The sequence below is a fragment of the Scyliorhinus torazame genome, chromosome 3, assembly GCF_047496885.1.
Source record: "Scyliorhinus torazame isolate Kashiwa2021f chromosome 3, sScyTor2.1, whole genome shotgun sequence".
In the NCBI taxonomy this organism is placed as follows: domain Eukaryota; kingdom Metazoa; phylum Chordata; class Chondrichthyes; order Carcharhiniformes; family Scyliorhinidae; genus Scyliorhinus; species Scyliorhinus torazame.
In genome coordinates this window covers 295691430-295709171 of record NC_092709.1, presented here as the reverse complement: position 1 = coordinate 295709171, position 17742 = coordinate 295691430, and the positions used below count along the sequence as shown (strand labels likewise).

General features: G+C 46.4%; 1 protein-coding gene across 3 annotated transcripts in view; it reads left to right on the top strand.

The window, feature by feature from the left end:
• ska1 (spindle and kinetochore associated complex subunit 1) overlaps positions 1 to 17742 on the top strand; it is an 80237-nt gene that overhangs the window by 37935 nt on the left and 24560 nt on the right. For all 3 annotated transcript variants that reach the window (XM_072497422.1, XM_072497420.1, XM_072497419.1), the window contains 3 exons: positions 89 to 183; positions 591 to 711; positions 12935 to 13029. In XM_072497422.1, the coding sequence (XP_072353523.1) occupies positions 92 to 183; positions 591 to 711; positions 12935 to 13029 (308 nt within the window). In that variant the 5' untranslated portion in view covers positions 89 to 91. The remainder of the gene's footprint in view (positions 1 to 88; positions 184 to 590; positions 712 to 12934; positions 13030 to 17742) is intronic.

Sequence of the window (17742 nt, the reverse complement as noted above, 5' to 3'; positions counted from 1 at the left end):
ACTGCTGCAGACACCTCTGGGCTTTCTGGAAGCTGTTGAGCAATTTTTAAAATATTAAATTAAGTTGGAATTCATCTTGATTTTGTAGAGGATGACGTCTGTGGACTTGCACGATGTATCCGTCCAACTGAACAACAAGATATCTTCTATCAAAAGATACATGCAGCTGAAGAATATGTGTAGGTTGAATGCGACTTTCAGCTCTCTGATATTCAATTATGGACTGGTTAAGTTTTAACGAATAACTTTTAAACTAAGTTTAATCAAATGTGAATTGCTTTGTGAAGAAGTAGTACCATTGTGCAACCATATAATTTTATGTGTCTCTAGTCTTAAATTGGGTAAAATGTTTGGAATCAGACCTCAATACATTGGGACAGAAGCCGGTCGACATTGAGCAATCCAGTCAGCTCTATTCCACCTCCCTGCAAGTTAATTTCCTTTACTGATCCTATATTTTTCTATCTCCATGACCTTAGTAAATGCTGTGTTATTTGTTTGATCGTGAAGGTTTTTTTGCTGTTATATTCATTTGCTCCCTCACCTTGCCACTTTTAATGTAAGATGTGAACGTTCCTGTCATTAGGTAGTGACCCATCATTTACAAACATTCTGCAGAAGATTGGGCTGGAGTTGTCTAGCATTCGGAATACCTTGGATATTTTTCAGATGCAGATACAACAACAGCAAACTGAACTGAGATCTCTTCAGGTAAAGCCATTCTATTCCATTTATGAAGGGATTATCTGAATTCCATTTCAAATTAGGAATATCTTCAAATATGTAGGCTCAATTTTTATTATCAGTTACATTTTAATAAAATTGAATATTTTCTGTTTAATGAAGGAAAACGTTTCAAGCAATTATTTGAACAAATTCTTAATGAAATACTGTGTTGGAGAATGTGGATTCATAATTATAGTTCTGCATAATTGAGTTTCTGATCGCCAAGTGCACCTGGAATTCGGTGAGGTGGGGCTGATGTGAGGAGAGATGAGTGGCATTGCCATACACCCCTTGTGTTTTCCTTGTATATCAATTTGGACCTGTTGAATTATGTAAAATAGTCCTTGTCCGCATGTTTCAGGCCCAATTTCAAAATTCTCTCAAATTAATTTTCTGCATAGAATCGAACAATTTGTTAGAAATTGCAAACTTCTCACCATTTAGTAATATAAAATAAAAGTCTACGGGTTTTTGTTACGCGAGGGACATATTAGGAACTTGAGTCCAGAAATAAGATTTAAGATGTAGCAGGCAATTTAGGAGATAAACAGACTGAGGGGGTGGGGGGGGGGAGAAGCCTGCTTGCATGGAGTCCGGGATATGCCCACATCTGGCCAAGTTACATTGTCCCAATCAGACTTAAACTCATTAGTGGGAATACACCGGATGGCCCAGATCTGTTGTTCTTCGGGCCCCTCCTGTCTGACTAGCCATTAGCCCATTGAGTGATGGCCTCTTTGCCTGTCAATGGGAGGTTAATTGCATATCAATATCATAGCTCTGTTCTTTTGTATAAACGAGAGTGGGCCATCAAACAGCCAAAATAATGATAGCTTCAAGTCTGGAAACCCCAGAGAATCTTTTTTTGAGGGACTGGGTGGAGCTTAGTGATAGAAAACGAATTCTGTTTTGAATAGGTAGAGGGAGAGGGTTTGGAAATCGACCGTGAGAGGTCGTGAAAGTTGCTACCAAGACACTCTTTGGAAAGGGTTCTGAACAATGTCCATAACAGAAGAAAAATTGCTTTGTAAATGCAAGTATTGCCTTTGTCTGCCTGTGTAAGTGGCATGAGAGCTGCATATTCTGTTAAAGTGCTGTTTAATGGTAACTGTGTGTGTTTAGGTTAAGAGGCTACATGTAATCGGTTAGAGTTGAAGTTTAAATATTGGTGTTCTTTTGATTTAATAATGTTTGTTTATAAAATAACCAAGCCCTATTTCTTATATTATCACTCCTGGAACAAATCGATCTTTCCGCACCACCTTGATTATGGTTCTGGTCCAGTCTCTTAGCCACTGTTGAGAGCTGACCAGGTGTCTGTAACTGTTTTAACTATACTCTTTCTACAACAACTTGCAATGTTTCCAAAGCTTTAAATCCAGCAGAGGGCAGTAGAGCGGAGCTGCTGATTGGCCGTTGCAGGGGAAATTTGCATACGTCCGTGTGCTCACCCTAACTTGGAGGTGGTTTGTGGAGGAGCTCTTGTTAAGTGACACTTAAACCCGAAACACTTCTTCAGTGTTTCCCTCCCTAGCCCCTCCTCTAACCAAAAAAAACCCAACTGCTGTAAGGATCAAGAGGAAGGCTCGAGGGCAGGTAGAAGTTCAAAGTTGAACCGTGACGTCACAGCCTGCAGGTAATGGATTGGATGGTGACTGGTAAGTAGTTTTTATTTATTTTCCCTCGGGTGTTATCGTGAGGGGCGCAGAGGTTGCTGAGTGAGTGCTTGCTGAGAAGGGGAGTGAATAACTGGTAAGCTCTCTTTCTTTCTTTTTTTTTTATCTAGAGGGGATGACCGGGAAGGTAGTGCAATGTTCCTCCTGCAGAATGTTTGAGGGGAGGGACGCCGTCAGTGTCCCTGCTGATTTCATCTGTGGGAAGTGCACCATCTCCAGCTCCTCAGAAACCGTGTTAGGGAACTGGAGCTGGAGTTGGATGAACTTCAGATCATTCAAGAGGCAGAGTTGGTTATAGATAGAAGCTTCAGGGATGTAGTTACTCCGAAGAATAAAGATAGATGGGTGACGGTGAGAGGGGCTGGGAGGAAGCAGTCAATACAGGGATCTCCTGTGGCCGTTCCGTAACAAGTATACCGCTTTGGATACTGTTTTGGGGAGGGGGGGGGGACTTACCAGGGTTAAGCCATGGGGTACAGGTCTCTGGCACAGAGTCTGTCCCTGTTGCTCAGAAGGGAAGGGGGGAGGCGAGTAGAACATTAGTCATTGGAGACTCCATAGTTCGGGGGATAGATAGGAGATTCTGTGGGAACGAGAGAGACTCACGGTTGGTGTGTTGCTTCCCAGGGTGCGTGATGTCTCTGATCGTGTTTTCGGGATCCTTAAGGAGGAGGGGGAGCAGCCCCAAGTCGTGGTCCACATAGGTACCAACGACATGGATAGGAAAAGGGATGGGGATGTAAGGCAGGAATTCAGGGAGCTAGGGTGGAAACTTAGATCTAGGACAGAGTTATTATCTCTGGGTTTTTACCCGTGCCACGTGATAGCGAGACGAGGAATAGGGAGAGAGAGGAGTTGAACACGTGGCTACAGGGATGGTGCAGGAGGGAGGGTTTCAGATTTCTGGATAATTGGGGCTCATTCTGGGGTCGGTGGGACCTCTACAAACTGGATGGTCTGCACCTGGACCAGAGGGGTACCAATATTCTGGGGGGGAAATTTGCTAATGCTCTTCGGGAGGGTTTAAGCTAGTTCAGCAGGGGCTTGGGAACCTGAATTGTAGATCCAGTATACAGGAGGTTGAGAGTAGTGAGGTCATGAGTAGGGTTTCAAAGTTGCAGGAGTGTACCGGCAGGCAGGAAGGTGGTTTAAAGTGTGCCTTCAATGCCAGGAGCATCGGGAATAAGGTGGGTGACCTTGCGGCATGGGTTGGTACCTGGGACTTCGATGTTGTGGCCATTTCGGAGACATGGATAGAGCAGGGACAGGAATGGTTGTTGCAGGTGCCGGGGTTTAGATATTTCAGTAAGCTCAGGGAAGGTGGTAAAAGAGGGGGAGGGGTGACATTGTTAGTCAAGGACAGTATTACGGTGGCAGAAAGGACGTTTGATGAGGACTCGTCTATTGAGGTAGTATGGGCTGAGGTTAGAAACAGGAAAGGAGAGGTCACCCTGTTGGGGGTTTTCTATAGGCCTCCGAAAAGTTCCAGAGATGTCGAGGAGAGGATTACAAAGATGATTCTGGATAGGAGCGAAAGCAACAGGGTAGTTGTTATGGGGGACTTTAACTTTCCAAATATTGACTGGAAACGCTATAGTTCGAGTACATTGGACAAAAACGGACCCATCTAATGTGTGGAGGAGGGTTTCCTGACACAGTATGTAGATAGGCCAACGAGAGGCGAGGCCATATTGGATTTGGTACTGGGTAATGAACCAGGACAGGTGTTGGATTTGGAGGTAGCTGAGCACTTTGGTGATAGGGACCACAATTCGATTACGTTTACTTTAGTGATGGAAAGGGATAGGTATATACCGCAGGGCAAGAGTTATATCTGGGGGAAAGGCAATTATGATGCGATGAGGCAAGACTTCAGATACATCAGATGGAGAGGAAAACTGCAGGGGATGGGCACAATGGAAATGTGGAGCTTGTTCAAGGAACAGTGACTGCGTGTCCTTCATAAGTATGTATCTGTCAGGCAGGGAGGAAGTGGTCGAGTGAGGGAACCGTGGATCACTAAAGCAGTCGAAACACTTGTCAAGAGGAAGAAGGAAACTTATGTAAAGATGAGACATGAAGGTTCAGTTAGGGCGCTCGAGAGTTACAAGTTAGCTAGGAAGGACCTAAAGAGAGAGCTAAGAAGAGCCAGGAGGGGACATGAGAAGTCTTTGGCAGGTAGGATCAAGGATAACCCTAAAGCTTTCTATAGATATGTCAGGAATAAAAGAATGACGGGTAAGAGTAGGGCCAGTCAAGGACAGTAGTGGGAAGTTGTACTTTGAGTCCGAGGAGATAGGAGAGGGGCTAAATGAATATTTTTCGTCAGTATTCACACAGGAAAAAGACAATGTTGTCGAGGAGAATACTGAGATTCAGGCTACTAGACTAGAAGGGCTTGAGGTTCATAAGGAGGAGGTGTTAACAATTCTGGAAAGGGTGGAAATAGATAAGTCCCCTGGGCCGGGTGGGATTTATCCTAGGATTCTTTGGGAAGCTAGGGAGGAGATTGCTGAGCCTTTGGCTTTGATCTTTAAGTCATCTTTGTCAACAGGAATAGTGCCAGAAGACTGGAGGATAGCAAATGTGTCCCCTTGTTCAAGGTGTCCCCTTGTTCAAGAAGGGGAGTAGAGATAACCCTGGTAACTATAGACCAGTGAGCTTTACTTCTGTTGTGGGCAAAATCTTGGAAAGGTTTATAAGAGATAGGATGTATAATCATCTGGAAAGGAATAATTTGATTAGAGATAGTCAATACGGTTTTGTGAAGGGTAGGTGGTGCCTCACAAACCTTATTGAGTTCTTTGAGAAGGTGACCAAACAGGTAGATGAGGGTACAGCAGTTGATGTGGTGTATATGGATTTCAGTAAAGCGTTTGATAAAGTTCCCCATGGTAGGCTACTGCAGAAAATACGGAGGCATGGGATTCAGGGTGATTTAGCAGTTTGGATCAGAAATTGGCTAGCTGGAAGAAGACAAAGGGTGGTGGTTGATGGGATGCCCAGTTACTCGTGGTGTACAACAAGGATCTGTTTTGGGGCCACTGCTGTTCGTCACTTTTATAAATGACCTGGAGGAGGGCGTAGAAGGGTGGGTGAGTAAATTTGCAGGTGACACTAAAGTCGGCGGAGTTGTAGACAGTGCGGAAGGATGTTACAAGTTACAGAGGGACATAGATAAGCTGCAGCGCTGGGCTGAGAGGTGGCAAATGGAGTTTAATGCAGAAAAGTGAGGGGTAATTCATTTTGGAAGGAATAACAGGAAGACAGAGTACTGGGCTAATGGTAAGATTCTTGGCAGTGTGGATGAGCAGAGAGGTCTCAGTGTCCATGTACATAGATCCCTGAAAGTTGCCACCCAGGTTGAGAGGGTTGTTAAGAAGGCGTACGGTGTGTTAGCTTTTATTGGTAGAGGGATTGAGTTTAGGAGCCATGAGGTCATGTTGCAGCTATACAACACTGGTGCGGCCGCATTTGGAGTATTGCGTGCAATTCTGGTCGCCGCATTATAGGAAGGATGTGGAAGCATTGGAAAGGGTGCAGAGGAGATTTACCAGAATGTTGCCTGGTATGGAGGGAAGATCTTCTGAGGAAAGGCTGAGGGACTTGAGGCTATTTTCATTAGAGAGAAGAAGGTTAAGAGGGGACTTAATTGAGGCATACAAGATGATCAGAGGATTGGATGGGGTGGACAGTGAGAGCCTTTTTCCTCGGATGGTGATGTCTAGCATGAGGGGACATACCTTTAAATTGAGGGGAGATAGATGTAAGACAGATGTCAGAGGTAGGTTCTTTACTCGGAGAGTAGTAAGGGCGTGGAATGCCCAGCCTGCAACAGTAGTGGACTCGCCAACACTAAGGGTATTCAAATGGTCATTGGATAGACATATGGACGATAAGGGAATAGTGTAAATGGGCTTTAGAGTGGTTTCACAGGTCGGCGCAACATCAAGGGCCGAAGGGCCTGTACTGCGCTGTAATGTTCTATGTTCTCTGAGTGTTAGCAAGCAAAATTTGGCACTGAGGTGTTTAAGAATTTGTTGGGACAGGTAGAGGTGGGTTTAAGGAGGAAAGTCTAGCTAGAGCTTAGAGCCTCGGCAACTGAAAGCATGTTTGCTAATGGTAGAGCAATTAAAATTGGTGAAACATTCAAAGCCACGATTTAAGAGTGCAAGTACCTCAGAGGGTTGTCGGCCTGGAGGAAGTTACAGAGATGACAAAGGGTGAGACCATTGGGAGAATGAGAATTTTTAAATTGAGCATCGCCCAAGTTTTCAAACTGAGGATATAAATCTGTTCTACAGTTCTATTTTTTGACTTTATAAAATTGCTACCTCAAAATTGTTCAGTGGAAAAAAACCTGAAATGTTTCTAATGAGTGGTGTGGGCAGCTACCCATCTAACTTTGTACTTCCTGGTGGTCGTGTATAAGGATCCCCCGTTTAAAATATGTTCCGATGGCGGATGAGGGAGTGTGTGCAAGAGTGCGGGGGTGTATTGAGAGATACCTGGAGGTCAATGACGACGGCGAGGTCCCTGTGGGAGTGGTATGGGATGCACTAAAAGCGGTGGTCAGAGGAGAGCTGATCTCCATTGGGGCCCACAAAAGGAAAACAGAGGCCAAGGAAAGGGAAAGATTACTGGGGGAGATTTTAAGGGTGGATAGGGAATTTGCAGAGACCCCGGAGGAGGAATTGTACAGGGAGAGGAGACAACTCCAGACGGAGTTTGACCTTCTGACCACCAGAAAGGCGGAGGTACTGTGGAGGAAGGCACAGGGGAGGAGGTATGAATATGGGGAAAAGGCTAGTCGCCTGTTGGCTCATCAATTGCGAAAGGGGACAGCAGCGAGGGAGATGGGAGGAATTAGAGACGAAAGGGGAGACACGGTGCAAAGGGCAGGAAAGATAAATGAGGTGTTCAAGACCTTCTATGAGGAACTGTATAGGTCTCAACCCCCAGAGGGAGAGGAGGGGATGCGGCAGTTCCTGGACCAATTGAGGTTCCCGAAAGTGGAGGAGCAGGAGGTGGTAGGCCTGGGGGCACCGATTGGGGTGGATGAAGTTATTAAGGGACAGGGAAGGCCCCGGGACCAGACGGGTTCCCGGTGGAATATTACAGAAAATATGTGGACTTGTTGGCCCCGTTGATGGTGAGGATGTTCAATGAGGCCAGGGAAGGGGGGACTCTACCCCCGACGATGTCGGAGGCGACGATATTGTTAATTTTGAAGAGGGATAAAGATCCGTTGCAGTGCGGGTCCTATAGACCCATTTCATTATTGAACGTGGATGCCAAATTGTTGGCAAAGGTACTGGCATCGAGGATCGAGGGCTGTGTCCCGGGGGTGGTGCACGAAGACCAGACAGGGTTCGTAAAAGGGAGACAACTGAATGTTCACGTGCGACGACTATTAGGGGTGATAATGATGCCCCCAGTGGAGGGGGAGGCAGAGATAGTGGCGGCAATGGACGCAGAGAAGGCATTTGATAGGGTGGAGTGGGAATATTTATGGGAAGTGTTAAGGAGGTTTGGGTTTGGGAACGGGTTTATTAGCTGGGTTAGACTTCTTTATGGGGCTCCAACGGCAAGCGTAGTTACAGGTCGACATAGATCGGAGTATTTCCGACTATATAGGGGAACAAGACGGATGCCCGCTGTCTCCATTGTTGTTCGCGTTGCCAATTGAACCTCTGGCCATGGCGTTGAGAGACTCCAGGAAATGGAGAGGGGTGATTAGAGGGGGAGAAGAACACCGAGTCTCGTTATACGCGGATGACCTATTGTTATACGTGTCGGACCCAGCGGGGGGGATGATAGAGGTTATGCGAATTTTGAGGGGGTTCGGGGATTTCTCTGGGTATAGGCTAAACATGGGGAAGAGTGAATTATTTGTGATACATCCAGGGGACCAGAGTAGAGAGATAGAAGGCTTGCCTCTAAGGAAAGTGGAAAGAAACTTCCGATACCTGGGGATTCAGATCGCTAGGAGCTGGGGAACCTTGCACAGACTTAATCTGACACGGCTGGTAGAACAAATGGAGGAGGACTTCAAGAGGTGGGACATGCAGCCTCTATCGCTGGCGGGCAGGGTGCAAGCAATTAGGATGATGGTCCTCCCGAGGTTCTTATTTGTATTTCAATGTCTCCCTATACTAATCACCAAGACCTTTTTTTAATAAAATAGACAGGAGCATCACGAGCTTCGTGTGGGCAGGGAAAGTTCCGAGAGTAAGGAGGGGGTTCCTTCAGCGTAGTCGGGACAGAGGAGGATTGGCACTACCGAACTTGGGCGATTACTATTGGGCCGCCAATGTGGCAATGATACGTAAATGGATGATGGAGGGTGAGGGAGCGGCGTGGAAAAGACTGGAGAGAAAGTCCTGTAAAGGGACGAGTTTAGAGGCGCTGGTGACGGCACCGCTACCGTTCTCACCTAAAACGTTTACCACGAACCCGGTGGTGGCAGCAACATTGAATATCTGGGGACAGTGGAGGCGACAGAGAGGGGTGCGGGGAGCCCTGGTGGGGTCCCCAATCAGGAACAACCATAGGTTCGCCCCAGGAAGAATGGATGGAGGATTTCAGAGCTGGTACCAGTTGGGAATTAGGAGGGTGGGAGATTTATTTATAGATGGGACTTTTGCGAGCTTGGGAGCATTGGAGGAAAAGTATAAGTTGCCCCGGGGAAATTTCTTGAGATATATGCAGGTGAGGGTGTTTACTAGACAACAGGTGAGGGAATTTCCGTTGTTCCCGACACAGGGGATACAGGACAGGGTGCTTTCAGGGGTGTGGGTCGGAGAGGGCAAGGTGTCAGAGATTTACCGAGAGATGAGGGAAGAGGGGGAGGAGTTGGTGGGCGAACTAAAAGGAAAGTGGGAAGAAGAACTAGGGGAGGAGATAGAGGAGGGTATGTGGGCTGATGCCCTAAGCAGGGTAAATTCCTCTTCCTCATGCGCCAGGCTTAGCCTGATTCAATTTAAGGTGCTACATAGAGCACACATAACTGGAGCAAGATTGAGCAGGTTCTTTGGAGTGGAGGACAAATGTGGGAGGTGTGGCGGGAGCCCGGTAAACCACGCACATATGTTTTGGGCATGCCCAGCACTGGCAGGGTATTGGAAGGGAGTGACGGGAGTGATTTCGCAGGTGGTAAAGGCCCGGGTCAAACCAGGCTGGGGGTTAGCTCTATTTGGAGTTGCGGAAGAGCCGGGAGTGCAGGAGGCGAAAGAGGCCGACGTTGTGGCCTTTGCGTCCCTAGTAGCCCGGCGCAGGATCCTACTCGTGGAAGGAGGCGAAACCCCCCGGACTGGAGGCCTGGGTAAATGATATGGCGGGGTTCATTAAACTGGAGCAGATAAAGTTTGCCCTGAGAGGATCGGCTCAAGGGTTCACCAGGCGGTGGCAGCCATTTCTCGACTACCTAGGGGAACGTTGGAGGGAAGACAGATGACCAGCAGCAGCAACCCAGGGGGAAGGGGTGGGGGGGGAGGGGGTTAGTTTAGGTTAGGTCAAAAGATAATGGGGCTTTGTTACTTGTGTATTGTTAAAAATTTCTGTATTGTTATTGTTGCATTTGCTTTGTAAGGGGGGAAAATTGTTGTTTGGGGAAAAATTTTCAATAAAATATATATTTTTTTTAAAATAGAATACTATCCAATCATTCATTTCTGTTTTAGATAGAGAACCTTCCCAAGTAGCACTGCCAGCTATGACCATGACTTTCAACGTAGCGCAGTTGATAAGTTATTGCTGCACATGCGCAAAGCACTCCAACATTTTGTTTCAGTTTCAATGCTTAAGTTTTCACAACAGCCTAAATTTTTATAAAATGCTGTAGTGCTCATTGAGCTATCAGATTGATATTCTGGCATCCTGTAGCTGGTTGGGCCGCATTGCCTTCACCCCATATCTGCCAGACTTTAGTTGACCTCCTGCTTGCTCAGTTGGTTTACTGTGCCTTCAGGTTATGTCCTTCCTTTCTGTCTCTGTCTGTCTCTTCTCTTCCCCCCCGGACAGGTCCTCATCATTAGCCCGATTGCCAACCATGCTCGAAGTGGTGCAGCCTGCCCAAGTGGTAACTGCAATGAGGTGTATCTAGGAGCTGTTCACTGTGCATTTACTTGGGGAAGCTGCTGAAGCCCTAGCGAGTCTCCAGTAGGTCCCGGTGAAAGCGTTGTAGCAGCCAAATCTTGCTTGTTTCCCTGATTGGCCTCTTCTGTCCTTTAACATTCAGCCTGTCATGTCTGTACTGGCTATCCAAATGAGTTCCCTTCTCCCCACAACCCTGTACATTTTTCCTTTTCAGCTAACTGTTCAATTTCCTTTTGAATGCCTTGATTGAACCTGTCTCCACCACACGCAGCACATTCCAGATTCCAACCACCGAGTGAAAAAGTTCTTCCTCCGTTCACCATTGCCTCTTTTGCTAATCACCTTAATTCTGTGCCCAATCCTTCCATCAGCGGCAGCGGTTTTTCTCTGGCTGCCCTGACCAGAAACCTCATGATTTTGAATACCTTCTTAAAAAATAAATTAGAAATACTGTACCCAATCATTTTTTCAATTAGGTGGCCAATCCTACCTACCCTGCACATCTTTGGGTTGTGGGGGCGAAACCCACGCAAACACTGGGAGAATGTGCAAACTCCACACTGACAGTGGCGCAGAGCCGGGATTGAACCTGGGACCTCGGCGCCGTGAGGCTGCAGGGCTAACCCACTGCGCCACCGTGCTACCCCTCCCATGATTTTGAATACCTATATCAGGGTACCTATATCTTCTCCAAGAAAACAGTCCCAACTTCTCCAATTTACCTATGAAGAAACACTCCCAGATCAGGTGTATGCCATTCACCAGCTGCTGCTGCCAGAATCAGCCTTGATCCTGTGTAGTCATCCTGCCCTTGTAAGGAAATCTTCTGGCAACTTTTCTGTGCTCTTAGTTCAGCTGTCAGTTCGAGCTTTTCAGGCACTGTTTGTTCTAGTGTGGTTTCAGTGAGCAGGAATGAAGGCAGTGGGCAACACTCTGTCCAGGGCAGGAATGTAAACCAATCTTTTACATGTTTTCTTATGGGAAAAGTAAGTTTATTTTGTCTAGCACTTTCATGCACCTTCCCTAGCTAAGAAGCGATATTCGCTACTGCACACATAAGGACGTGGTCTGAGATGCCTGTATTCTGAATATTTTGTGAGGCTGTATCTTGGCCCCTCTTGCCATTCTGTATTGGCATTGCTGAGATCTTGTTTGCTGCCTATATATATTTTTCCCTTCTTGCAATGTTCTCCCATTTTTCCTGAAGATTTGTATTCCTGACAGAATATGGTCTGTTACTCTTCAGTAACCATGCTTATTCATATCGCTGGAAAATGTCAGCAAGTCTGGCAGCATCTGTAGGGAGAGAAAAGAACTAACGTTTCGAGTCTGATGACTGACATTTCCAGCAAATTTGGAAATGTTATTCCCCATCCAGGTCAGGTATATTGTGAACAGATGAGGCCCAAGCACTGATCTCTGCGGTACCCCTCAAGTCACTGCCTGCTACTCAGAAAAAGACCCATTTATTTCTGTCTGTCAACCAATTCTCTGGTTTCTTTCTCTCTCTCCCCCGCCCAATTCTCTCATTTCTCCCTATCCCATGTGCTTTAATCTTACCCACTAATCGCTTATGGGAAACTTAGCAAAACCTTCTGCAGGTCCAAATACACCATTTCCACTGGTTCTCCCTTATAGTTACACCCTCAAAAAAAAAAAAAAGAAAAAAAAAAAAACCTCCAGTTGGGATGGCACGGTGGTGCAATGGTTAGCACTGTTGCCTTACGCCGCTGAGGACCTGCGTTCGATCCCGACCCGGGTCACTGTCCGTGTGGAGTTTGAACATACGTGTTTACGTGGGTCTTGCCTCCAGAACCCAAAGATGTGCAGGCTAGATGGATTGGTCACACTAAATTGCCCCTTAATTGGGGAAAAAAAAGAATTGGATACTCAAACTAATCATAAATTAATTTTTAAACTCCAGTAGATCTGTTGAGTCTGATTTGCCTTTCATAACCCATGTTGGCTTCGTCCAATCCTGTTATTGTTTTCCAAATGATCTGTTTTTGCATATTTTATAATAGAAGCTAGCATCTTTCCCACTACTGATATCCGGCTAACTGGCCTAATTCTCTCATTTTTAAACAGTGGGGTTTCATTTGCCACCCTCCCACTTGTAGGAACTGCTCTGGAGTTTATAAAATCTTGAATTATGGATGCTGTTTCTTTTCACGTAAAATTTCTGAGGGTCGTAAATATGTTGTGTAGTGTTAATTAATACTCCTGTAAGTAGAATTTTTAGTTAACAAGCTAGTTTGTTTAAAGCTTAATGTTAGTATAACGTTTTCTAGCATTGTTAATCGTTATGATTTATCTCACTAAATGTTTCTACTGTTGCATTATTGTAACAGTTTGGATATGCTCAATAGCCACAAACCAGTACTAATTTGTCAAATTCTTTTTAAGTAGCTTTGATTTCTGGTTTATTTCTATAGAATCTGAGAAACGCTGTCCAGAAAGATTCAGAAATAGCGCACCATTTATTTGGAAATATTCCAGCTCATCTGCCCAAGAAAGCTGCTCAAACCAGGTAGGCGAAGCTGACCTTGACCAAGGAATGTGTAAAAACAATTTTAAAAACTAAATTTAGAGAACCCAATTAATTTTTTCCAATTGAGGGGCAATTTAGCCTCACAGCGCTGAGGACCCGGGTTCGATCCCAGCCCAGGGTCATTGCCCCAGTGGAGTTTGCACATTCTCCTCGTGTCTGCATGGGTTTCACACCCACAACACAAAAAGATGTGCAGCATATGTGGATTAGCCATGCTAAATTGCCCCTTGAAAAAGAATTGGGTACTCTACATTGATATTTTTAAAAATTCAATCATACCATCATAACCCAAGTTTCCCAGCATCCTCACCTTAAAAGATCACCATTGACCGGACGGGCCTATCTGGACCACCAATATCAGCACCATGGCTTCAAGATCGGGTCCAGTGATGAATATTCAATGGCTAACCTGATTATTCAAGCTGGAAGTGTAATTGTCTAGGTACAGAGGTAACAATACTCCAGCTCAGTTACATTAAGACCATGTCATTTCCTTGACCGGTGCCTTGTCTTTGACCTCAGTATTCATTATCAGTGCACTGTGGCTACATATGTATGATCTACAGAATAAACTGTAGCAACTCACCAAGTTTATTTTAAACAGGCATCCACCCTCCACCTATGAATGGGGTAGGAATGTTGTGAGAACACCAATATCTGTAAATTTCCCTTCAAAATACACCATTCTGACTAGTCAGGATGCTGGAATTCCCATCCAGAGCTACCATCAACTAAGGAGGAGCAAGGAATGTTTTAGCAGCTGTTGTCTGTTGTAATTTTAGCTTTTAACTGTGGCCTCGTGATCCTACTATCTGGTTAACTAAAAAAGTTAAGGAAAGCATCAAACTGAAGCAAAAAGCAGAGAACTGTGCAAAGATCAGGTCAGGTGATTAATTAGAATTTGAAGAACAGCACAGAATGGCTCAACGGTTAATCAGGAGAAAGAAATTAAAAGAATGAGAGGAAGCCAGCGATAAAGAATAGATATCAAGAGTTCTACAGGTATTTTAAAAAGGAATAAAGTAAGTAAAGTGAGCGTTGGTCCTCCAGAGAGTTAGAATGGGGAGTTAATGGTAGGTAATAAGGAAATGGTGGATGAAATTAACAATTTTGCTTCTTTCTTTAATGAGGTTACAGCGGGCGGCACTGTAGCACAGTGATTAGCACTGTTGCTTCACAGCGCCAGTGACCCGGGTTCGATTCCCAGCTTGACTCACTGTCTGTGCAGAGCCTGCACGTTCTGCCTGTGTCTGCGTGGGTTTCCTCCGGGTCTCTAGTTTCCTCCCACAAGCTCCGAAAGACGCGTTTGTTAGGTGAATTGGACATTCTGGATTCTCCCTCTCTATACCCGAACAGGTGCCATAGTGTGGCGACTAGGGGATTTTCACAGTAACTTCATTGCAGTGTTATTGTAAGCCTACTTGTGACACTAATAAAGATTATTATTATTTTAAAAAACATTCCAGTAATAGCTGTATAAATCGGGAGGTGGAAGGGAGGGAAACATTTGGTGAAATTACAATCACTAGCGAGCAAACTGCTGGAGCTGCAGGCTGACGCTCTGGTTCCTGATGGACTTCATTCTAGGGCCTTAAAAGAGGTTACTGATGAGGTTCAAGATAGGTTGTTAATTTTCCAAAATTTCCTCTGTTCTTGAAAGCTTCCAGAACAGGCTGGAAAGTAGCAAATATAACCTTGTATTCACGAAGAGAGGGGGCAGAAAGCCAGAAACTATAGACCAGTTAGCTTCATGTCTGTTATGGGGAACATTGAGAAGGTTATAGCGGGGCACTTACAAAAATGCACGGTCATCAGGAAGAGTCAGCATGGTTTTGTGAAAGGGACATCGTGTATAGTCAATTTATTGGGGATCTTTGAAGGATTAACATGCGCTGTTGGTAATGGGGAGCCTATAGATGTACTTGGATTTCCAAAAGACATTTGATAAGGTGCCACACCAAAGGCTTTTGTGAAAATAAAAGCTCATGGTGTGGGGGGTGTCATGATATGCAGGCACATGCACGCGCGCGCGCACACACACGCATTATGATATACAGACAAGCAGCTAATGGGCATAGAGAACAGGACATGACCAATAATCAGGCAGGACACGGGGGTGGGATCTGACTATAAAAGACACGAGGCACTCACACTCCACCTCTTTCCACTGATGAACATCTAGAGAGTCAGTCATGGGTGTTGTTACAATCTCGCACCTCCACCACGTGGCTAAGAGCTAGTCTGCTTCAGTCAGACAGAGTAACCACACTTAAGTTAGCAGAGAGTCGAACTCAGAACTGTGCTATTAGTTCAATAAACCTGATTGAACTAACTTCAAGGTCTGGTGTATCTTTCTGATCTAAGCTGCATCCAGTTGCAGCCAGTGTTAGACCAGTGTACCTAACACGACATGATACCGGGAGACTACTAATTTAAGGTGGCTTACCTCAGTCCGTTCCGTGACGACCAGCAAATGTATCCCGGCACCATGGAGAAGATTCACCGGCTCAGGACCTCCGGCAATCTCAGTGTCAACTGGCGGATATTCAAGCAAAGGTTTCTGCTGTACATCAAAGCCTCAAACCTCGAAGGTGCGCCTGATGCAAGAAAGATCGCGCTTCTCCTCTCAACAGCGGGTGATCAAGCCATCAAACTCTTCAACTCGTTTAATTTCACCGAAGGCCAGGATAAGACAAAGTTTCAGACCATCCTGGACAAGTTCGATAGTCACTGTGAAATGGACACCAATGAAATCTTCGAGCGCTACATATTCAAACAACGTCTACACGGTAAGGATGAGTCTTTCAATGCCTTCTTAACTAGCCTCCGCCTGTTAGCGCTGTCCTGCAACTTTGGTGATATTGCTGACTCCATGATCAGAGACCAAATCGTGTTTGGAGTTCACTCTGATCCCCTGAGAGAGCAGCTCTTAAAAGTCAAGCATATGACCCTGGCAGTCGCGACTGAAACATGGACAGTGCATGAGCACGCAAAAAATCGGTATTGCCAACACAAATTGGCTGAAAATAAGAAACTTGCCTCCCAAGAGGCAGTTTGTGTGCAGGCCAACTCCTGGATGCAGCGCCTCAGCATTGAAGACAGGGGCCATCTCGCGCGCTTTTCCCGGAGCCCCACGCATGTGCAATGCGAACGGGATAACGAAGCGGCCGACACAGTGCGCAGGTGCAGACGTCTGCCGACCGCACTGCGCATGTGCGACGACGTACACCGCGTCACGACGCCGACGTGATGACGTGCCCAAACTGTAGCAACGCACGCTTAAAGGGGCGCTGCCCTGCAAGAGGCAGGCGATATTTAAACTGCGGGAAGCCTGGACACTATGCAGCCTTGTGCAGGTCTGCACCACCGGTCCGAGGCCAGCGCTCCCAATTCCGATGACGGTGGGTCCAGAATGTGCAACGATGATTACAGGATTCTGATCCTGGCAGTACAACGGATCCAGAGGACGAGTGCCTGGAGTCCGCCTACCGAGTGGGCATCATTACCACACGTGAACATGCCACACCTAACTCATCTCTCATTCGGTCCATCCTCGCTGTAGATTCGGAGGACGAATGACGTGCGGTGATGCAGGTCAACCGCTGTTCCATCCAGTTCAAGCTGGACACAGGTGCTTCTGCCAACCTCCTCTCACAGGCAGACTTCAAACGCATCAAGAAGCTCCCTAAGGTCCTTCCAGCAACCTGCAGGCTCCTGGACTATAACGGTAATGCCATCACGTCACTGGGGTCCTGACATCTACTCTTCTCCAACCGGAGTACCCATGCACGGCTAAGATTTGAAATTGTCAAGCCGGACAGGGCATCCCTACTGGGCGCACATGCCTGCAAAAAGCTAAACCTGGTGCAGCTGGTTTATTCAACGACATCCTCCAACGTGGATCTTCAAGCTGGATTGACGACATCCTCGCTCAGTATCCAGATGTGTTTGACAGTATGTGAACCTTGCCATATCGGTACAAGATCCTACTGCGACCTGATGCCAAGCCAGTGGTTCATGCACCACGCCAGGTCCCGGCTCCGCTGAAGGAGCGCCTGAGGGAACAGCTCAAGGAGCTGCAGCAGCAGGGGATCGTTTCCAGGGTAACCGAACCGACTGACTGGGTCAGCTTCATGGTGGTGGTTTAAAAACCCTCTGGAGACCTGCGCACCTGCATTGATCCCAAGGATCTCAACCAGAATATAATGCGTGAACACTACCCCATCCCGAAGTGGGAGGAACTCACCAGTGAGATGGCACATGCAAGGTTTTTCACAAAGTTAGATGCGTCCAGCATGATGAGTCCAGCAGAAGGCTCTGCACCTTGAACACACCGTTTGGCAGGTACTGTTATAACTGTATGCCGTTCGGCATCGGAGCTATTTCATCGCATCATGGAGCAGATGATGGAGGGCATCGAAGGGGTTCGTATGTACGTGGACGACATCATCATGGATCACGACCCCTGAGGAGCATGTTTCCCGTCTCCAGCAGGTATTCCGACGTGTCTACACCAATGGCCTGAAGCTGAATAGGGCCAAATGTTGCTTTGGCAGGTCGACACTCAAGTACCTAGGAGACCAGATCTCTCAGCAGGGTATGTGCCCCGACACCGACAAGATCAAGGCCATCGCAGCCATGAAGGTCCCGGAAGACAAGAAGGCGGTATTGCGCTTCCTGGGCATGGTCAAT